Genomic DNA, 23,716 nt, shown 5'->3' with positions numbered 1-23,716 from the left:
GGTACCGATATCTGGTCTGGCCCATGGACTAGAGGTGTAGCACCAAGTTGCCATTTCCATTTTGATTGTTTTTTGGAGGTCCTCATGTACAACATTATAACGTTGCCGCAAACTGACTTTTCTCAAATCGGATGTTCTTCACAAATACAGAAGTCCCGCCTGCCATTTACTTCCACGTTGACAAATAAGGTGAATATATTTGGACCTTGTCCTCAACCACTGACACTTCACATCAGTGCCATTCAGCAGTCCTTTTTTCATCTGTAAAGCATTACATTAGTCACTTTACATTTTTACAAATAGTATGTTTGTCTTAAACCAAAGTCTTGACCCTATTAATAATGTCCTCCCAAGTGCGTTTTGTTCTGCATTACTTTATTTTATAAGCCTTGTCTTATTCATTCCATTCATTGACATCGTTACAGCTGGAACCATTCAAGTTGTCTTTCCCTGCTCATTGTCATTTTCTTTCAATGATCTGTGAGTTATTCAACCTTACTTGTCTTGTAACTTTGATTAGACAAATAAAGACTAAAATGCCAACAGAGATAGTCAAAAATTAACTAATATTAAGTCCCCAGCTATCAAACAGGATACTTTTTTCCAATGACAGTTCAACGTTACTTTATTCACTTATTCACAGTCACACTTTCATTTTAGTTTAAAAACGCAACACTTAGAAAGAGGTTTTATTTAAAATATGTTTCTGAAAGTTTAAAAACATGCTTAAACAGCATTATTTAAATCATTATTACTTTAAACCATTTCACAAATATATCCTTAAACTTTTTATCCTTTAAAATACGTAACTGTCCTCATTTTTAGAATGGTTTCTTTTTTCCAATGAAAACAAGGTTCTGTGATCAGATGTGGCATTATGGCTGCCATCATGTTGATCGGTCCTGAGCAGTAACCTGATTGGCTGTCGGGTCTAGCGGGTCTTGCTGACCCAGTGATACTTGTCGACCCGCGGCCCGGTGAAGGTGAAGGAGGGCCGGTACGGCTTGAAGCCTTTCTGTCCGGAGAACTTGGAGCTCGGGCCTCCGGGTGAGGGGGTGGGAGGCACAAACCCATCCCCAGAAAAAGCTTTCCTCTTCGGGTACGTCACCCAGGTCTGAGGAGCGCCAGGAGCAAACTCACTGAACTGAGGAGAGAGGAGCAGATATTGATCAACTTCTTGAGTTTGACCATTTTTATGTCCAAAAATAGTATTCAGTTACTTTTCTTCTTGTCAGGAGTGGAAAGCCTCTGGCCGTATCTGTCAGACTTCTCTCCAATACAACGGTTCTGGATGGTTCTGGATGGTTCTGGACGGCACTTTGCTTGTGGTGCTCAAAGCGCAAAAGAAAAAAAAACTGTTGAAAATTCAACAGCAATGTCTCTTTCCAGAAATCATGACCTGGTTACTCAAGCTAATCCACAGACCTTGTTGTGAGTAGTTTCATGTAGGAACTATTTTCTTTCAACCAAACTACACCTGCTAGGCTGCTGGTAGCTGAACTAAATTACTCGCTAGCTGCTAAGTTCAGTCGAAATAAAATAGTTCCTACATGAAACTTCTCACAACAAGGTCTGTGGATGTGGATGATCTTGAGTAACCGGGTCATGATTTCTGGAAAGAGACATTGCTTTTAAGTTTTTCAAATGTTTTTATTTTTTGGCACTTTGAGCATAATAAGCAGACATTTCTATGGCCGATATCTCCAAAACTCGGCACCTCACACCAAGACGATGTAGATGGATAAATAGCACTACAGGTGAGAAGAAAAATATGTATTTTGGGGTGAACTGTGCCTTTAATAAAATATGCCCCAGCAAACCTGGTAGACACTGTTGGGGTTGCTGACAGTAGGGATGGTTTTGGGCTCTGGGTTGGTGGGCGGGGCCTGAGCGGGGCAGAGAGCTGATAGGCTGACGATGCTGCCGCTGCTGCTGCTCATGCTGGTGTCCCCGCCCTCCTCCTCGTCTGAAGAGGCTCCTGATTGGACGTCCAGGCCGGCCCGCTCCACGGCATTCTGGATGCGGCGGGAAAATTCCCCGTCTGCACGGCGACTGCGGTCCACCACGGAGACGCAGAATGGAGTGCTGTGCTCACCGTACCTGCAGGGGGCGCATTCATTCAGCTGCTTATCACAGGGAAGTTACTTTAAAATAATATCCTTTAGCCACATTTTGTGCCGTTAAAGGAACAATGACCGAATTGTCATTTGGTGCCGCGTCTATGCGTCCAGACCCCACACCTAAATCTAACCTCTCCCACCCCGCACGCCTAAACCTAACCTCTCCCACCCCCCACGCCTAAACATAACCTCCCCCAGACCCAGCGCCAGTCCCGACCTCACAGGGGCCCTAAGCAAGATTCTGCAAAGGAGCCCTCCTACCTGGCCATTTTCCATTGCCACACAGTCACACCTGACACCTCAGTGCTCCCACCACAATCTGAAGCTGTACCGGGTCTTTGTTAGTACTTGCTGAAGCCGACTGTACTGGGTCTGTGTTAGTACTGGATGAACGTGGCTGTCGATCAAGTTAATCTGTGCTTGCACTGACTCTGGCTGATGATCCAGCATCTCCTTTACTCACAAACCTAAGCCCCCGTTCACACAGGACGCTGAAGCAACGCTCAACTGAAGCTGTACCTACGCTGTACCCACAAGTTTCATTTCAACATCCTTGTTAACAGGCGAAGCCGTTCACACCACCCGCGCGCGTTCCACGCTGAAGCGATCACTCAGGACTGACGCCGAATTTCCAAGCGTGACGCTGAAGCCGTGAAGCCATGAGGCATGAAGTCAATGGGAGTTGTGGGCGGGTTCAAGGCGCGAGAGTAGGCGCTGAGAGGAAAGGAGAAGGCGTCTTGTGTGAAGAGTAAGGCGTACGTTCAGCTTGTGCCTGCTTCAAGCTTCAGTTCTGCTTACGTTTGGCGTCCTGTGTGAACGAGGGCTAAGCGTAGAACCTGTAAATTATAGAACAACACTATTATTATATTTATCAGTTGCACCTGACCCTGTTCAAACTGTTCTCCCCCAGATTTCCTGTTATACATGTTCAAATATAAAATATTATTTATATGGCTTGGCTGTAATACTTGGTCATTATTTAATGAGCAATGTGCATCCATATTGCCCAGTATGCCCAACATTTTTAATTTAATATTTAATCAATAGCTATTTAGTCAATATAAATCCATTGCTTTCCATCATGCAGTAGTCCAGACTTTTAACTAAACCTTGACTGAGTCTGATAAGACTAAATGTTTTGTTTATTATTGTCAATGCATTTTTGGGCCTTGTTTGTGTTTTCCTGTTATTGCGTCTTTTTTGTGCACCACCACCAAATGTGAATATAGCTAATTTCCTCTCTGAGAATGTCTGTCTGTCTGTCTGTCTGTCTGTCTATTATCTGTTGTCTGTCTGTCTGTCTACCCATCCATCCATCCATCAGGCATGCAATGATCCAGTTCTGCCTGGTCTCCACAAGTTGCTAAATGTTAGTGTCATTTTGCAGCTAGCTAGGTTAGCAAAACACTGACAGACAAGAGAGATATGGATTAGCCTACAAGCTGTGTTAGCGCATCAACTTAACGCTACGTTGCAGAAGTCACAACGATAAACCATTGACAGTGCAACAGTGGTGAGTGAGTGCACACGTTTCGCCTACTGCCCGCTGTTTGTCGCAGTTCACTTTCACACGTTTCTTCCTATTTTTTTATTGCCAGAGGGATACATTCGCTTCATCTTTCATGCAGTCAGTCAGCAAACTTGGCATGTAGCTAAAGTTTACATTGATGCACGCTAAACACTTTGGGGGAAGCGGAGGGAGGCTAGGGTGGCCGAAAGAGTCTTGAAGGTAAGAGTTGACACATTTTCTTTTGACAGCGCCGCTTTTGGCCAATGGGACAACAGCACAGAAACGTGGCAGCCAATCAGAGGTGTCTTCTCCAGGCCAAAATGGCAGGATTGCTGTGCACTGGTGTTGCAATGGATCGATTAGTTGTCAGTTCTGATCAATACAAGTTCCTTTGCTCAATTATTATTATTATTATTATTTTCCGGGGCCTTTACAGTGTTGGGGGCCTTACGCAAGCTGCGTAGTGAGCGTATAGGGAAGACCGGCACTGCGCCAGACCCTAACCTCTGCCACCCCCACGCCTAAACCTAACCTCCCCCAGACCCTAACCTCGCCCACGCCCCACACCTAAACCTAACCTCTCCCACCTGCCCCACACCTAACCCTAAACCTAACGTCGGACGCTTGACGAGTTGGGAGTGAGAATGTGTTGGGCTGTCGGCATTGTGGGCTGTCGGCACTGCGGGTGGTCAGCATAGCGAGCGGACCCCTTTCATTTTTGGGTGAACCTGAATTTTTCTCAACTTCAGAAAGACTAAAGAAGCAATCAGTCAAAGATCCAATACTTTCCTTTTGAGAAGTAGCCTAACCATCCCGGCTGTGTCATACTTCATGTAGAGAAGTGTGTGTGCCAGAAGCCAAAGCTTCCAATCTGCATTTTGATGTCATTAGCTTTCCACATCAAGCTTCAGCTGTACTTTAAGTCCACATTGTGTTTTCTAGTGCACTACTCTGAATATAGAATGAATGGCTTCAAAAGGCCCTTTAAAATGTGATCATAAATTATTTGAGCTATTGTTTTTAGTGTTCAAAGTTTTAGTCAATATTGACACAATATTTTTCCAAAATGAAGCGTAAGTTAAGTTAACTAACTAAAACTTAACTTATAACTTAACTTATAACTTAACACTTAACTTAACACTTAACTTAACACTTAACACTTAACTTAACACTTAACTTAACACTTAACTTAACACTTAACTTAACACTTAACTTAAACTTAACTTAAACTTAATTTATTTGTTTATTTGGACGAGACAGTGCAAAATTAATGAACACAGAAACCACAGAACAGAGTAAAACCTGGAACATAGTAAAAGTGTAAGAATTGCCGGATTTAGCACAAGGCTAATTTCCATCCGTTGTCCCCATAAAACATAAAACACAAAAAACAGAGCGTAAAACGTAGAACATAATAAAAACATACATAGAACATAGGTAGCAGCAGTACACTCTAAAACTACGTAAAACATGAGTAGCAACAAAACACTCTAAAATACATGGCAGCAATTACTCTTAGAAAAATAAAAATACATAATACACACAAAAAAAGAGAAGAAAAACATACTACCTGTGTACCTGTGGACACATGACTGGTTTGTTTTCAGCCATTTTTTAAGACTACCTTTAAAAGCGGCAAGGGTGGGGCTGTCCCTTATGGAGACGGGGAGACTATTCCATATTTGGCTGCCTTTTATCGATGACATTTTGACCAAACGTGGTCATTCTACGATGGACCTTGCAATCACCTCTGGTGTCTGATCTAGTGCCGAGTCCAGTGAGTCTATTTTTTTGGATGAATTCCTGTAACGGAGGGGGAGCTAGTCCATGGAGGCATTTGAAGAAGAAACAGGCACTCTTTAAGACCTTGAGATTTTCAAAGCTCAGGAATTGATGTTGTTCCAGAATGTTACAGTGGTGGTATGATAAAGGTTTTCTAGCAAATGCCTTTGTGGCTCTGTAATAGAGCTGTTCAATAGGTTTTATGACAGTGGCACCTGCAAACGACCAGTTTGTGAAGCAGTATTCAATGTGAGAGAAAATCATGCAGTGAAGATATGTTTTAGCTGCATCAACTGTTAAGAAAGGCCGGATTTGTCTAAAATGAACTACCGTAAGTTAAAATTAATTGTGCTTTTCATTTTTTTGATGTGTTTCTTGAAGGAAAGGTTCGAGTCCAAAATGACTCCGAGGTACTTGAAATGGGAGACCAATTCCGATTCCTCCCCCCCCAGAAACACATTGGACCTTGTGATACCAACTGGTCGTTTGCTGAACATCATGCATACAGTTTTTTTTGTATTTAGCAACAGGCACGTGTTTTGCAGCCAGTGTTGGACCTTTTCCAATACATTTGTGAGTTTACAGGAAATCAGGTCGGTTGTTTTTCCCTGTACAAAAATGACCGCGTCGTCAGCGTACATCTGCACATTGAAGTCAGAGCATATGTCCGGCAGGTCATTGATGTACAGGGAAAATAATAATGGCCCAAGGATCGATCCTTGTGGCACACCAACTGGGTTATCAAGAAAAGGGGACTTGACACCATCAACCATGACACACTGTTTTCTGTTTGTTAAGTAGGACTTAAACCATTTAATAGTATCAGCAGAGAAATTGAAATGAGATAATTTACCCAGGAGTACTTGGTGGTTGACAGTGTCAAATGCCTTTCTAAGATCCAAGAACACAGCACCAACATATGTGTTTTTGTCGAGCATATGCTTAACCTTCTCAATGAAGAGACAGTTAGCTGACTCGGTAGAGTGATGAGCACGGAAGCCAAATTGTAGTGGGTGGAGTGGGGTGTGACCTTCGTCGAGGTGTTTAATCATGAGTTTCGACACCCACTTTTCAGCAACCTTAGATATGGTGGGTATTCAAGATTCAAGATTTTTATTGTCACTCCATGGTACAAGTATCACGTGTGAAATTCTTGTGCTGTGGACTCCGTTTACAACATAGTACAAATGTAACAGGGCATATGAGTGCAAAAACAACAAGAGACACAACAAGCAATTAGGCAGTATAGTGATAAGACAAGTCAGAGACAGTGGCATATTCACTGCACATACTTTAGACGTGCTTAAACATTTTAAATTCGGCATAATTGACATACAGGTGCAAATAGCATATTCCTTATTAAACATACAATTAAACTCGGCGTATTTGACATACAGGTGCAAATAGCATATTCCTTATTAACTCATTGAGTGCCAATGACGACTAAAGTCGTCAATTCGGATAGTAACGTTCAGTGCCAATGACGATTAAAGTCGTCAATTGCGTTTTTTGACGGTGGGACGTGGATCAAAGCCAGATCCATCTCCTGTAAAATTTTGGGGCATGTTGAATGTGTATAACCTATTTTACCGACCCATTAGGTGGCGACAGTGGTCTCCAGATTAGAGAAAGGCGAGGAAAAAAGAGATAAGAAGTCATTGGGGAAACGGAAATCGCATCGATATGCATGAAGCATAACGTTAGCTGTACCTGTGAACAGCAGTCAATCTGCTGCCACAATTGAGCCCCTCCGTCTCCGCTGCGATAGCCCCTCCATATGATTTAGTTGCCGACACCAGCGTCTTTCTGAAAAGTTACATTATTCTCAGCTGGGAGCCGGCGACACGATGTGAAAAAGCGGGGTGCAGCGCACTTTTCAGTGCAGAGCAAACGCACAGCAAACGCAGCAGAGCAACCAGAGACACTCCCACGGAGGAGGAGGAGGGGGGTGGGGCACGCAGGGCAGCATACCATTGACAGTAAACACAGACCCAGACAGCAGGAGGCTCGATGCACAGAGACAGGCAAACAAGCTACAATATCTGATGCCCACCAGCAGTAAATCAAGACCAGCAAGAAGGTGTAGGGTCTGCGCACGCAGGGGCCAGCGCTGCTGGTTGCAGCTAAAAAATATTATTTGGCCAAACAAAATTCCTTTGTTTTCACTGTTTTATTGAAGGAAATTATTTTTGAGGTGTCACATCAGAAAATATTAGCTTCAGAGTCAGTCATGTGCTTGAAATGCTTCATTTCACAAAAGGCTAATTAACTCAGCTTCTAAATTGAAACGTGTGTTTTTGCTCAAATCCACCTATCTTCTCCGGCTGATAACTAAAGAACGGAAAATGATATCAATAAACTTTTTTTTGCTGATGATAGAAGAGAGTCTCCTCGTTCTTTGTGCGTGTTCGGTGTTTACATAGTAATATCACACAATATTCTGTGGGCCTCGAGAAATAACTGAAAACGCTCTGAAACTGGCACTGGGAGCGTCCGTTCTCCAAAAGTGGCTGGCACTCAATGAGTTAAACATACAATTAAACATTAGACATACGTAATGGTAGCAGCTACAGTACGGTACAGTACGGCTACTACGCTATTTGTGTATGTTAAGGAGTCTCGTGGCCTGTGGGAAGAAACTGTTCCTCAAGCGATTTGTGCGTGCTTTTGGAACCCTGTATCTTCTCCCTGAGGGTAACAGGGAGAACAGGCTGTTGTGGGGATGGTTTGTGTCTTTGATGATCTTCAGGGACCTCCTGAGGCACCGCTGTTTATACAGTTCATGCAGTTCTGGCAACTCACATCCTGTTACGTGCTGTGCCGCGTGTCTCACTCTCCGTAGCGCCCTGCGGTCCATGGTGGTACAGTTCCCGTACCAGGTGGTGAAGCAGCCAGTCAGCAGGCTTTCAATGGTGCCTCTGTAGAAGTCCGTAAGGATTTCTGGCCTTAGCCCAAATTTCTTCAGGCGCCTGAGTCCGTGTATTCGCTGTTGGGCCTTTTTGACAACAGTGGCGGTGTGGCCGGCGCCCGGCCCAAGTCAGGTCCTGGTGGATGTTGACTCCCAGGTACTTGAAGCTGTCCACCCTTTCCACCACTGTGCCGTTGATGGTGATTGGGGGGTGTGTGCCCCCCCCCCTCCTGTAGTCTACAATGATCTCCTTGGTCTTGGAGACGTTCAGAGAGAGGTGGTTGTCCTGGCACCATTGTTCCAGGGCCCCCACCTCCTCTCTGTAGGCCGTCTCGTCGCCCCCCGAGATCAGCCCCACGACCGCTGTGTCGTCTGCAAACTTCACGATGGTGTTCGAAGTTTGAGTCGCCACGCAGTCGTGGGTGTAGAGATCGTACCAGAAGGGGCTGGAGACGCACCCCTGGGGCGCTCCTATGCTGATGGTCAGGTTAACTCAAACTTAACTCACTTAACTTAAACTTTAACTTAAGTTAGTTAAGTTAACTTAAGTTTAACTTAAGTTTAACTTAAGTAACGTTAACCAGCTGCAACAATCAGCCACGTTCTAGACCGGACCTTGCACAAATAATACTTTACTGGTTTATTGTGACGGGACAATGCACATTAATGGACATGTTCAGAAATACAGAAGCCTCTATATACGAAAACATGTAAATATGCTGGAGTTAGCTAATGCTAATTTACATCCGTAGTCCCCAATAAATATCAAAACAATCACTCATTACAATCATTCAACGCACAAACCGATATACATGTAACGTGTCATCGCAAGAGATACCACAACATTACAGACATCAAAATTACAGCAAAACTCAGACAGGATGTACATGCAGCATGTCAGTGCTAAAAGAAGAATACTACACCTTACATTCGACAGGTTCCATGATAAAAATACATAAATACAATATGGAAGGCTACTCTACTCTCTCTTAACACATTCACTGCCAACAACGTGTAAACACGTTTTCAGAATCCAGCTGTTGACTGCCAACAACGTGTAAACACGTTTTTGGCATTGATTTTTTTTTTTTTACGGGGGGTTGTGCATCTAACCCTTTTACATATCTTATATAAGTATTGGACGTGTACAACGTGTACAACCCATTCCACCGACCCACTAAGTGGCGACAAGGAAGTAGGAAGGCAAGCAAAAAGCAGTGTGATCCATTTCCATTCTCATGAAAATGGATTGGCGGAGGCGCTTTCGTTTTCGCGTTGATTGCTGGCGGTGCAGGATTGCAAACTTGCATCGTGGATTGCGGATGGAGCACACTTTGAGGCACGCAGCGTAAATATGACCAGAGTCGCAGGGGCTTCATCGGAGCTCTCGGCCAGGGCTCCGGGAGGCGGGCGAGTCCAGCCGGGCTTCCTCGGGGAGCGGCCACGCAGACAGGCACAGCCAGGCACAGCGGCAGCGGGGCAGTGAGGCTGGTGACAAGCAGCAGGGCATTTTGCCTTGCAAAATAGCACCAAATTGGAAACAGCCATAAAAGGCTTTTAGAATGGGATTTTCAACCCATTCTTTTTTGTTTCTTTTTCGCTCTAATTTAGAGTAATTTAATTTCTATTCAGAAATTTATTTGAGAGGTCGAGAGTATGAGAAAGTGAATTTGCACAGGTAGGAAAGTGCTTGTTACACGGCGCTGCAGCCAAGAAAAACGCCCACGGAGGGAGGAGTTGAAGCAACCCTCCTTCTCGCTCTCTCCCTCTCTCTCTCTCTCGCTCTCTCTCTCTCCCTCCCTCCCTCTCTCTCTCTCTCTCTCCCTCTCCCCCTCTCACTAGGATTAAACCTAGTGCGTCTCCCTCCCGAGAGGGAGGGAGAGAGAGAGAGAGGGAGGGAGAGCGAGAGGGAGGGAGAGAGAGAGAGAGAGAGAGAGAGAGGGAGGGAGAGCGAGAGGGAGGGAGAGCGAGAGGGAGGGAGAGAGAGAGAGAGAGCGAGAGGGGGAGGGAGAGAGAGAGAGAGCCAAAAATGAATGGTTAAAGTGACTGTTCTATCCAATTTCACAAAAAGCCGTTTATCTCTGAATATTTTTTCTGACGCTAAAACCATGCTGTATTCAACTGCTAATGCTTACATAACTACTAACTCTACAAACTAACTCTTTTAGACAGAGAAAGTACACATTCTATTAGTACTTTTGAGATATTGTATGTTCACAAAGTCCAAGCTGAAACGAATCCTCGGCTCTTGTAAAATGAGCCAGAATCCTCAAAAAACGGCTTGGCAGAAGCTACCTACAGCAAAAAAAAACGGCTGGCAGTCAATGTGTTAAGTGCTACACTTAAGTGGTGAAGTGCCTAGTGCAGGAAGAGAAGAAGATTTGGAAGGCAGCTATTTAGCTAGTGTTCACAAAATTGGTTTGATTTAAGCCAGTTTTTGAGCTGGCTTTTGAATGCCGCAAAAGTGGGGCTTTCCCTAGCCAAAGGCAGTGTTCCAGCTAGTGCTGCCATTGATCGACCAGGTGTTTTTTGAGAACGTGGTTTTTCTAGCTTGGACTTCACAGTCCCCCCTAGCTGCTGTCCTTGTGCTCAAATTTCTATTATTCCTTCTAATGAACTCCTCTAGAGGAAGAGGAGCCACGCCGTGTAAACATTTATAGATTAGACATGTGCTTTTAAATGTTCTAAAATTGTTAAAGCTAAGGAGCTGATATTTCTCTAAGATTTCACAGTGATGATGTGAGTGTGGTTTTTTGTCAAACACCTTGATGGCTTTTTTATAGAGCTGTTCAAGGGGTTTGAGCACAGTGACACCAGCGAAGGACCAAACAGTGGAGCAGTAGTCTATGTGAGAGAGAATCATACAGTGGAGGTAGGCTTTAGGCGCATCCGTTGTGATAAAGGGCCTAATTTGTTTGAAATTCTGTATGTTAAATCTAAGTGTATTGGACACCTTTTTTACGTTTTTTGAAAGTGAGGTTGGAGTCCAAAATAACTCCAAGGTACTTGAACTGAGATACCAGTTCCAGTTCTTCTCTCTCCAGGAAGACATAGGATCTGCTCAACTTATTAGTTGTAATCATTTTACAGCGGGGCATTCAAAAATCAGGTGGATAAGAATTCTACAAAGGCTTACAGAGACCAAAACACATTTGCATGGTGAAATGTTGGTCTTCAGATTGAACTACCAGGATTGTTACAAAGACGTTAATTTAACAGGTGAAGGTAGAGATTTAGCTACTGCTATACCATTTAGCCTCATAGTTCCCTGTTAGCAAGCTACTACAGTGCCACCTAGTGTGCTGGAGCAGTTACACATTGGGCTGCAAAGTGGCACACATCATGGAAGAGCCTTGTTTTTGTAAGAATGTGAATGCTGCTTTATTCTGGGGTGTGGGGTGTCTGACCTGCAGGACACCTCTCCGGGGTCCACCCACACTGTCAGCTCCCTGGGAAGACCCAGGTCCTCATAGCGCACCATGCTGCGCACACACGCCTGCTGCAGCACCGGGTCCCTCAGCTGCACACGGTTCATACGCAGACACCTGCAACACCAAAACACCAAGGAGCTGAACAGGGCTCTAGTGGTAAATTCCAGGGCTGGGTAAACTATCTAAGCTATTTTAACCACCTTGTTTCTCCTCATTGATTGGTAGCCTATACAGTTGATCTGAAAATAGGTCTGAGTAAACTCTGCCTCACACCCATGGAGTTGAAACACTAACTTCTGAGCACAGCTGACAGTCACACAGCAGGAGACAGGGAGCTGAGCTGAAACTCAAAGACGGTATAGTAGATGTCCCTTTTCACTGTGATACATAAAGGAAATACACCTACAACACTTTTAGAAAATTATAGACTTAATAAAGGAGTAGCAGAGTAAAATTAAAATTCTGTCATCTACCCCAACCCCCCCCCCCCCTCCCCCCATACCAAATGATACAGTGAAATCTGTTAGTCCAGTGGTTCCCAAACTTTTTCCAGTGGACCCACTTTTAAAAAATGACAAACCATCACGACCCAATTCACAATAGGTCTTATAAATCGTGAGAAGAGTGAATTTGTGAATAAATGAACGGTCCTGACCATTTTTACTGCCAGTTCTGCATCACCTTATCTTGAATTGGTAAACTAGCCATATTTCGAAGTGATATACGTTCGCTAAATCATACATTTGTTTTATGCACATGTTATTGCAAACATATACATGTCAAATACTTTATACATGAGACCAAATAAATGCATTTATTCACCTTATGTTCCAACGCAGGGGTCAGCCAATTACTTCCTATTGTGTTTACACTTCCTGTCACAGTACAAACTTATATTGTGTTCACTGTGTCATCGCCCTCTAGAATAATCTGCGACTCAATGTGAAATTGCAGCCAGTGAGTCAGACTAGGTTTGAGCAGGTAAAACGGACAGCGTTTTGAACAGGAAATCGTAACACAACTGGGTCAAGTGGGTGGTAGTCTCTTAGAACAGACGAGTTGGCTTCCACAATTTTCAAATGCTTCCGCCATACCGTCTGTACTTCGTGGGGGAGAATCATGCACCAACCGGAATGGGAAGTAGAAAGGCTGGTTTTCCGCTCATTAGTCCAATCAGAATCGCAGAAAGGCGGGTCTTCCGCTCATTAGTCCAATCAGAATCCAATATGCCGCATTTTCCGTGGACACACGTGTCGTGATTGGTCGGATTCCGTCGAACTTCCTTCCTGTCTGAAGGTTTTTTTCCCAACTTCTTTGTGCATGTTCTGGGGGTGTAACGTACAGACTGTATATAGCTGCATTCGCCGGATGTAGATGAGACAGTCTGTTTTAAGAGACTAAGTGGGTGGGGCTACATAAGGTGAATAGGTTTGAAACGGACTGCGTTTTGAATAGGAAGTTGTAACAACTGGGTCAAGTGGGTGGGGCTACATAAGGTGAATAGGCGGAGTTAACAGGCTGTCCCATTGTTTTTATTTCCTCTCCGTAAAATACACAATTTAAATAAAAGACTGTGGGATAATTCTGGAAATGTATTTGCTGATCCAAATCAAATCTCCTGCGACCCACCTGTCTATGAGAAACACTGTTAGTCCATATAACACACAGGGAGGTTGCCAGCCCAACTTTAGAAGCCTTCTCCCAAACAACTGAAGTCAGTGGAACAGCAAAAACAAACAAGAACTAACAACATCAAATCACCACATCACACTGTGAATAAAAACACACCATTATTTGTTGCAAATCAGTCAGCTGGAGTCCAGATTGTCACTAAATGATGGTGTAAACATACAGTAGGTCTTTTTGGAACTCTGACTTGTGTTGTTTTGTAGAAGGCTGCCTAGCAACCTCCCTGTGTGTGTTGTTATAGACTAACTTCACCTGTGTACTAGCATGAGGGGGAGGAGATGATGATACCATCTCCATTTTTGGGTGAACTATTCCTTTAAAGCACTATTCCTAATTTCTATAGCAATACATTTGTATCCTTCACCACTGCAAACCATTATATTCAAACAATTTACACGTCCGTTTTTTTAGACACAAAGTTACTATTCTTTAAACAATACAGTAAACACTTTCAAAACCATGATTGCATACATTTTTAGCAGGGGGAGAGAGAGCAAGAGTCCCAGTTGAGAAAAGGAGTTGTTCCTTAAGTGGAAAACATGTTACAATGTCAAAGCCCTCGCCATAGCACAGAGGGCTACATCACGGCAGACGAGCCGAAGATGTGGCTCAACGCAGCCAACGTGAACATAGCAACCTAATTTCACCCTCTTTTCAACCGGCTAAAATGCGGTTACAACATCAAACGTGTCAAAATTAAAACACAATTTGGTTAATGATATTGTTAAAACATTTGTTGTAGTTTGAAATAGAGACAATATTGATAATGTGTGAATTGGCATTTGTCCAATTTATTGTGTAACAGAGTTGAAATCTGGTCTACACAAAACTACATTTCAATGCATTTTATGTCACATGAAATATCATAAATATGGGACTATATAGGCTATGTGCTGCCAGCAAAAAGCTTCCAGGACACAACTATGGTTAATACTTTAACGCAATACTATAAAATAATGAATTGAGTTCCTGCAGTAAGTATGCGCAAGTACTTAGTCGCTAGCTGTGACTGACTAGACCAAAGCAAGTCTGCACCAAGTGCAGAGCGAGGTGCTCTGCGCACGCTATGTTATTGTAACAGACTGTATAGGCTACAAGGCTCTGTTTCCCCCCTGAGTTGCCGCTGTTAAATTAAGTTATAACCTCTGAAGCCGTACAGCCTACAGACTACATAGACGCACACACACAGTCAACATAATTTTAGTCTCTTACATAATATAATAGTCTGGTACACATGATATAAAATACACCTGTCCCATGATCGTGTAGACTGTGGTACCGTACAGTCATGTACAAGTTGTGTACGAGATAGAAATAGCGTATATACTGTATATGCCTGGCGGCCCATATATTTACAGTGAAAGCATAGCTCAGTTGGTAGAGCACAGTGGCCTTAAAGCAGCAGATTGACGGTTAAAATCCCATGTGAGGCGTTTTACATCAAGATCCTGGTGAAATATGGTCTAAATCTGAACGTTCAATCAACATCTGCAAATAGTGGGTGAAAAAACTTTAACTTTTGAACCTTTCTTGTACGTTTTTTCAACGTTGACCCTAAACGTTTTTTAAATGTCTTTTCAACTGAAAAATGCTTGCTAGGAGGCGTCATGATAAACTGACCTCATAGTGGGAATCTACGTGGTTACTTTTGGCGAGACAAAAATTATTAGAGCTTAAAGTGCCATATTTACAGAGCTAGAGAGGATTGACTACACAACGCACTGTGCACAAATCTAGAAACACCAGCTCTACATAAGAAAGTTTAGAGGGGCTAGAGGAGGGGGGGACCTCAGACTGAGGTTTCAACCCAAAAGAGCTACTGGTTCAATACACCATACAGGCTGGAGATAGGCACGCTACCTCCATTTATATATTTCAATGGTGTGAAGAAACAGCTCTCCTCTTCTAGCATGGATTTCTCTCTGTGTGATTGTTGAACGTCTCTTCGGCCAAAAAGGCAGCTCTTGAAAGAGGCCCTTACTCTTTGACTTTGAGGGACCGACACCAAAACCTGATGTTTACCAAATATGTTTGACATTATTTTCTCATATATAAAACTCCATTGAAGCTGCTGGAAACAGGTGACATCATCTCCTGTACGATTGGCTGGTTATCCACCAAGAAGAGAAATACAGCAAAATGACTTCACCATTGACACTTCGTCTAATTAAAAATACAGATGTTTTCCTCTGACCTGCTATTTATCCGTCTAGATGGTTTTGGTGTGAGGTGGCAGGTTTCGGAGATATCAGCAGTAGAGATGTCTGCCTTCTCTCCAATACATAGAACTGGAGGGCACTCCGCTTGTGGTGCTCAAAGCACAGAAAGCCAACAGCAGAGGATGTAGTTTGGTCGAAAGAAATTTCCTACATGAAACTGCTCACAACAAGGTCTGTGGATTATCTTGAGTAGTAACCCGGTCATGATTTCATTGGTGTTGAGTTTTTCCAAATGTATTTTTTTGGTTCTTTGAGCACCACAAGCCGAGTGCCACCCTGTTCCATTGTATTAGAGAGAAGGCAGAAATCTCTACGGCAGATATCTCCAGAACTCTGCCAACAAACACAAAACGATCTAGATGGATAAATAGCACTAGCCCCATTCGTTTCCTCGCCCCATCGCCAATGGCTCAGTGGCTATCCGTGATGTGAGGTACCAAGGGGAGAAAATGCTTTCTTACCCTTTTCTGAGAGCTTATCGCAGATTTTGATTGATTGAGTGATTGAATTTATTTGACAAATGAAACAATACAATACACCAACAAGCAAGATCTTATATTCCTCTTGGATGTCAGAGTAGTTTGTCCGGCGGTGTTGCATGATATTCCACGGTGAAACAACCGTTTAGTCTTTCGACAGCCAGGTGCCAAATTTACAACAGAGTGTTTGATATTACTATCATGGCGCACCGCACGTGGCGAGCAAACATTGCAGTCACACTGATACGGCAGCGCAGTGAAACAATTCCAGCGCACCTAGGAAGCAAAACATGTCATGGAATACTCAAACTCCCAAGGTTCCTGTCGGCACAGGATGTCGAAAGACTGCTTTTAAATGGTTGTTTCACCACACAGAATATCATGTAACATGTACTCTTGCCATCTGAATATAAGATATTCAAATCTGTGATAAGACATCAGAAACGGGTAAGAAACTTGTTTTCTCAGCTTGCTACCTCACATCACAGATAATAACCTTATGTGAAGCAGTCCCGGCAAGCAGTGGGGCAGTACTGACCTGTAGGCCTGGCCCTTGCTGGGGGCGTTGGGGTCCCAGTGGTTCTTGTAGTTCTCAAACAGAACGGAGGTGAGAGCGGCGGCGAAGCGCTCCCTGCCGTCAGCATGCAGGCGGCCATATTTCTTGGCCAGTCGAGCCATGAAGAACACAGCAGCGGCGATCTCTTCCTTCATGGCTGCACTCTCTCAGCTGTGACTCAAACCCTACTAGCCTGAAGGCCTCCACACCCTCAGTGCTCTCTAAAAACTCTCCTGGATAAAACACACTTTTGTAGGTTAATCCTATGACTATCACATTAAACTGTTCTACAAAAGCAAAAACCATCAACTAAAACTGACAGAAGACACAATGGACGCTGGACGACTCAAGCAAACAGATTTGCTACAGAGCTCCAGAAGAAGATCAGCTTTGAGAGCAGGAGCAGCTCAAACCTTCACACAGACAGACCAGAAGCTCCTTCACTGGAGAAGTTTGATGACTGTTGGTTTGAGTGAAGCTCAGGGGAGAGAAGCCGGAGAAGACACAGCTGAAACTGATTGACTTAATGCACTGTGGAGGGGGGGGGGGGGGGGGCAGAGGTTTCAGACACATGAGGCCTTTGAAACAATATAATTTTACAAATGCTTTAAAATAAAGGTGGATTCATTATTTTTGTGGGCCAGCACCTGAAAATGTTTTCATTTATTTATTTATTGCTATTTCTGCACTTATTTGTGATTTCCTTTGCTATATTTCTTGCTTTTTGTTGTTGTAATTGCTGCTCTTGTGACTCTTTTTTAAACATTAAACATTTTAGTTTTCTATTTTTATTTTAATTGTGCTATTGCCTCCTACATAGGTGTTGCTTGCCTTGTCCTAAGAATGTAATTGTTCAAAATGACCCTAACTTTGCATTTGATAAATAAAACACTTTCACTGTCGCTCTCATACTGTAGCATAGGAGTATAGCAGGAAGTAAAGCAGCTGTAACTTATACGATTAATTATGCTTCCATTGTGTTTGTGTTCCAGTGCTAATGATTACACATGCTTTACCACCTCAAAAGGTTGCTGTAAAATGAGCCTATATAGACCCATTTCACAGCAACCATTTTGAGGTGGTAAAGCAGAAATTAAAGCAGATGTAACCAATACCATTAATGATGGTTGCATTCCATTTAGGTGTTCCAGTGCCAGGGCCCTCATTAATGTTACTGGTTACACCTGCTTTACTTTCTGCTTTACCACCTCAAAACGGTTGCTGTGGAAAGGGCGATGAACTGCTGTCAATGATCATGTTTATAGAGAGCCAAAATGAACGTCACTTCCTGCCTTTCTCTCGGTACCAGCATGTGAAAAAATATGAATGGGGTGAATGGCGAGAGACACATACTTTTTTTATCCCGTTTTAATTGTGCCACGGGGTACACATGTACATTTTGTCAATTTAAAAGATAATTATGTATGTCAAGAAAGTGGCAGTTTGTTCTGAAACTGAAACATAAGGTTTAGTTTTGTCAATCAACTACATCCTCGTGTCGCACATTATACATCACACCATCAACAACATGGACTGGCAGGAGAGATGTCACTTATGCGACTGGTTGTGCATAGTCTTTCTGATTTATAACTTATAGTGCCTGAGTTTTACCACAAACTGTGACTTTTTACAGAACAATAAACAAACAAGACAAACAAGCTCAGACACAGGAAAACAAAAACAAAAAAACACATCTTTGACAATTAGTATTGTGGTGCTACCAGCCCTATATGTGCCCATGTGCTTATACAAGATATTATGCATTGAGTCCTATGAAAGGGGTCCATGGAAAACCATCCAGGTAAGCAGTCTATCACCCGTAACCTCAGTCACTAGTCATTCTTGACTTCGTCAAAGTAAGCCAAGAAGGGGTCCCATATATTTGAGAACCTTCTGAGCGAGTTGGCTCTCAGGAACCTCAGCCTCTCCATCTGTATAACAGAGATCATGTACATCAGCCACACCTGAAAAGAAGGTGAAGAGGAGGACTTCCATTCCTTTAAAATCAGTCTTTTAGCAACAGTTGTCCCCAGCGTCAGAGATTGCTGCACAGCTGTAGGGAAGTTCAGAGAGGACTCCGAGCAGCCAAAAATGGCGAGTTCTGCCTCCGGCTGCAGGGTTATTTTGTAGGTCTTAGAGTACCAGTCAAATATTTTGGCCCAGAATGCCGTTAGTGAAGGGCAGAACCAAAAGGCATGAGATAGTGTGCCCTCTGACACCTGACACCTGTCACACCTGTTTTAAATTAACATTAGGATTATACTGTTGTGATGTCATTATTCAGTATCACCTTGCTCATAAAAACAAATATATATATTATATATATAACGTTTTATTTTCCCTTCCTGTGGGTAGGTGGGGCGGCGCCCTGGCGCCCTCTAGTGGCCGGCCGCCACTGCTTCAGTCCATCTTCGAAAACAAAGTAATAAACCTGGCAAAGTTAAGTTAAGTTAAGTTAAGTTAAGTTATCCTTTATTTATCCCCTTGGGGAAATTCATCCTCTGCATTTGACCCATCCTCTACTAGGAACCTTCCTAGAACTAGGAGCAGTGGGCAGCCACTGTGCAGCGCCCGGGGACCAACTCCAGTTCTTTTGCCAGTACCTTGGTCAGGAGCACTGACAGGAGTATTAACCCTAACATACATGTCTTTCTTGATGGTGGGAGGAAACCGGAGCACCCGGAGAAAACCCACACGGACACGGGGAGAACATGCAAACTCCACACAGAAAGGACCTGGGACGGACCGGGGTTCGAACCCGGGACCTTCTTGCTGTGAGGCAACAGTGTTAACCACTGAGCCACCGTGCCAAATAGAGTTCTGACTGATCCAAACTACATCCTCTACTCGGAGTACGAGATGCTACCCTCGGGCAGACGGTTCAGAGCCAGCCGCTGCAAAAGCAATAGATATAGTCTATCCTTCCTTCCAACTTCTATTGGGGCACGGTGGCTCAGTGGTAGAGCTGTCGCCTCACAGTCAGAAGGTCCTGAGTTCGATTCTCGCCTGGGACACTGTGGGCGCTGTGGTTGTGTTCCCCCCATATCTTCAGTGCCTACTGCCCAGGTGGGGTATCTCGTCGTAAGGGCCTTTCTCTCTGTGTGGAGTTTGCATGTTCTCCCCGTGCTCCCCCAGGGGGTTCCTCCGTATATAACCCCCCCACTAAAAACATGCAGAAGATCAGATCAGATCGTCATCGTCATCCGACCAGTGACGACAACACCCAAAGTTGGTCCCCGGGCGATGTACGAGAAAGCGACCACTGCTCCTGGCCTGTCCCCTGGAGGAAAGGACATGCCTGGATGGGTTAAATGCAGAGGACACTTTTCACCGGCCACCGTCAGCATGAGTGTGTTGTGGCCGCATGCATGTGTTGTGGTGTTCGTGTGACAATAAAAGACGGGGCTTGTCCCGTTACGAGAGTTTTTTTATTGCACTGCTGAATAGACAGCGAGCCCCTTCCTCACGGGTGAAACACCTGCACTGATGGGAGGTGGCAGTATGGAAGCGCACTTGTTCTTTTCTTTTAGTCCTTCTTGTGGTTTCTCCTTGTTTTTATTTCGCCATGGTTTTATGCTTCAATGTTCTTATGATTTTATGTTTTTATAGTTCTATGCTTTTATTTATCTTATTATTTTATTTTATTTATTTTATTTAGGGTCAGAGTAATATGGGCGGGTGCAATTTTTCTTGCCAAAACAGGCACCGCCTGTTCCACCCGGGTTCTGTGCAAGTCTTTGTTAAATGCTACTGTTGTCTTGCTGTCATGTTGTTGTTTTCTTTTGTTGGTATATGTTACTGCCGATGGATATGCTGTAATGCACTTTGTTGCCCAAGACAAATTTCCCCTCGGGGACAATAAAGTTGATCTGATCTGATCTGAAAACGTCAGATTGTTTCCACCCGGTTTCGAACCGGGGACCTTTTGCGTGTGGGTTACTCACATTCTGACTATTTGGTGATGTAGTTCAGCCACCTGGTATTTCCCTCTCCAAATATGATGACTATCAGAGTGAGCATTCTTAACTTATAGGCTATTATGCCAGTTATCCCCATTCGGAATCACCTAATTTGACTGTTTCAGAGAAGATGTAGTAGGCCTATGTCTAAAGAAATCTCATTTGCAATACAACTGTACCAGATATCTCCATACAACTACTGGTCAGTGTTCAATAGCACCCTAGACAACTCAGTAATGGTATATTTTTCAGGGATTTCAGTTTTTCTAATAAATGAGAGAAAAGTGATGGAGTCCTATGTTCCTATCACCACAAAGTACAATTTCCGCCTAAACTAAAGCTATATTTACAGGACTATAATTCATTATCTTTTTAGTTAAATCATTTTCTGACTATTTGGTGATGTAGGGCAGCCACCTGGTTCATACCTCAGCAAATCTGATGAGGAAAAGAGTGAGCATTCTCAAGTTATTGGCTTTTTTGTCACCTTTCCCCTATTCGGACTGGCCTAATTTGGCTCTTTTTCAGGGATTGGGATAGTTCTAAAGAACAGCCAAAAAAACATTTTTTCCCCCAATTATTTTTTTGACAACATTCAATTTCATTAATGGGAGACCCTAAAGATAAGAAAAATCATTGTTGTCATTTGTTCTACCTCGGGTAGGGGTATCTCAAAAACTAAAGCCTTTTTTGAGGACTTGCTGCTAGACTATAACTCATTGAGTGCCAATGACGTCGATCGGCGTCAAATCAAAAAGTAACGTAGAGTGCCAATGACGTCGATCGGCGTCAAATGCGTTTTTTGACGGTGGGACGTGGATCAAAGCCTCATGCATCTCCTGTACAAATATTGGACCTATTGAAGGCGTATAACCTATTTTACGGACCGAGCTAACGTTAGCTGCGAACAGCAGTCAATCCGCTCCCACAACTGAGCCCCTCTGTCTCTGCTGCATAGTTTCTCCACACGATTAGCCGCCAGAAAAGCAGCACCCGACGCCGAAGGGCCAAAACATTCTCAGCAGTCCGGTTTGGCTTTTCGGTGTCGCGCTGGGAGCCGGCGCACAAAAACGGAGCGCTCCGAAAATAGACGCTGGGTGCGTAGGCTGTGTGTTAGTGTGGGGAGGAGTTTGCAGCTGAGGGGGGGGGGCACGCAGGGCACCACACAACTACACCACGTCACTACATCAGAAAATATTAGCTTCAGAGTCAGTGAATGTGCTTGAAATGCTTCATTTAACAAAACGCTGATTGTCTCAGCTTCTAATTTGAAACGTCTGTTTTTGGTGAAAACAACCTATCTTCTCCGGCTGATAACTAAAGAACGGAAAATGGTATCAATAAACTTTTTTTTGCTGATGATACAATAGAGTCTCCTCGTTCTTTGTGCGTGTTCGGTGTTTACATAGTAATATTATATCACACAATATTCTGTGGGCCTCGAGAAATCACTGAAAACGCTCTGAAACTCTGGCACTGGGAGCATCCGTTTTCCAAAAGTGGCTGGCACTCTGTTGATATAAAAGAGAATATGCTCTCAATTGTATAACATTGTAATTTAGGATGTTACCTGAACGCAACACAGGTGGTTACAGCCAATGACATGCACTGAAAACGTACAGTATGTATGTGTGTGTGTCTCTGACCCAGAGTCAGTGTCAATAAACAGCTCCATGGGAGAAGAACCACAGAGAGAGAAAGAGAAACTGTTCCTCGTGTATATTTATTTCCTCCGTCTTTGCTGCTGCTCTGGGAGTGCACGCGAGAACTGCTGCATTAACCCACTCTGCTAACAGGTTATGGGCCCAGGGTTACCCAGGGTATCCAGCCTTTACCACCGAGAAGGTCGCAACGAACCGCGTGTCCCGGTGAGAAGTTAGCAAGCTAACGCTAACGTTAAGCTAGCAAGCAACATGGCTAGGCGGGCTTCCGAGTCGGGTGGCCGCTGGTCTAGGCTAGTGTTCGATGGTAACTGTCTGCCTTTCCGAAGCCCTGCCACTCCGAACGTTAACTTCCATTATTCGGACTGGCGGTCGTTCACCTTAGAAGCCGCAATGCCGACCTTAGGTTTAGGCGTGGGGGTGGGAGAGGTTAGGTTTTGGGTTAGGGTCTGGGGGAGGTTAGGTTTAGGCATGGGGGGAGGTTAGGTTTGGCGTGGGGGCTGGGAGAGGTTAGTGAAAAACGGGGAATATAGAACCCTTTCTGAGTGCCGATATTTCGGAGTGGCAGAACGTCGGAGTGGCAGCACGTCGGAGTGGCAGCATGTAACCGTGTTCGATGGGGACGAGAAGAACTATGAACTGTGGGAGACAAAGTGTTTGGGACATCTTCCGCTGCAAGGGCTAAAGGACATTATTTTAAATGAGCCAGCCGCCGGTGCCGAAGCAGCAGCGGCAGACGCGCCGAAGAACGCCGAAGCATATGCAGAGCTGATCCAGTTCCTGGACGATAAAAGTTTGTCGCTGGTCATGCGAGAAGCAGCGGACAACGGGCGGAAAGCATTGAGGATTTTGAGAGACTATTATGCAGGTAAAGGAAAACCACGCATAATTAGTCTATACACAGAGCTGACTTCACTCCAAAAGTCGAGCAGTGAGAGTGTGACTGAATATGTGATACGTGCAGAGACAGCCATCACTGCTTTGAGAAACGCCGGCGAGGCATTGAGTGACGGGCTGTTGGTAGCAATGATTTTGAAGGGATTACCAGAATCATACAAACCTTTTGCTATCCATGTCACACAAAGAGATGACGCAATGACATTTGCCGAATTTAAAACTAAATTACGGAGCTACGAAGACACTGAAAGAATGAGCACTGCTGCAACATCTAATGACAACGTCATGAAGGCACGAGTGCAGCCGAGTGCAAGACCCGCCACAGCGAGTGCCAATGACCGTGGAGGCGAGAGCACAGACATTGTGTGTTTCAGATGCGGCTTGAAAGGCCATAAAGCCAGACAATGTCAACGCAAACAGTGGTGTAGTCACTGTAAAAGCTCCACACACCGAGATGCTAACTGCAGACGGAAACAGCAGCGGCGAGATGAAGCAAGACAAGTTT

At 44.1% G+C, this 23,716-nt stretch overlaps 1 protein-coding gene across 1 annotated transcript; it reads right to left on the bottom strand.

Moving 5' to 3' along the window:
- Window positions 1–931: 931 nt before the first annotated feature.
- btg4 (B-cell translocation gene 4) lies at window positions 932–16,849 on the bottom strand (the record flags this gene model as incomplete). The annotated part of the gene is made up of 4 exons (XM_083636882.1): window positions 932–1,144; window positions 1,821–2,100; window positions 11,728–11,865; window positions 16,677–16,849. 4 exons carry the CDS (start codon window positions 16,847–16,849, stop codon window positions 932–934), a joined length of 804 nt encoding a protein of 267 aa, XP_083493008.1.
- Between the last annotated feature and the right edge of the window lie 6,867 nt (window positions 16,850–23,716).

Source organism: Poromitra crassiceps (assembly GCF_964638095.1).
Source record: "Poromitra crassiceps genome assembly, chromosome: 1".
In the NCBI taxonomy this organism is placed as follows: Eukaryota; Metazoa; Chordata; class Actinopteri; order Beryciformes; family Melamphaidae; genus Poromitra; species Poromitra crassiceps.
Note: the sequence above shows the minus strand (reverse complement) of the source record. Positions and strands in the feature narration are given on the sequence as shown.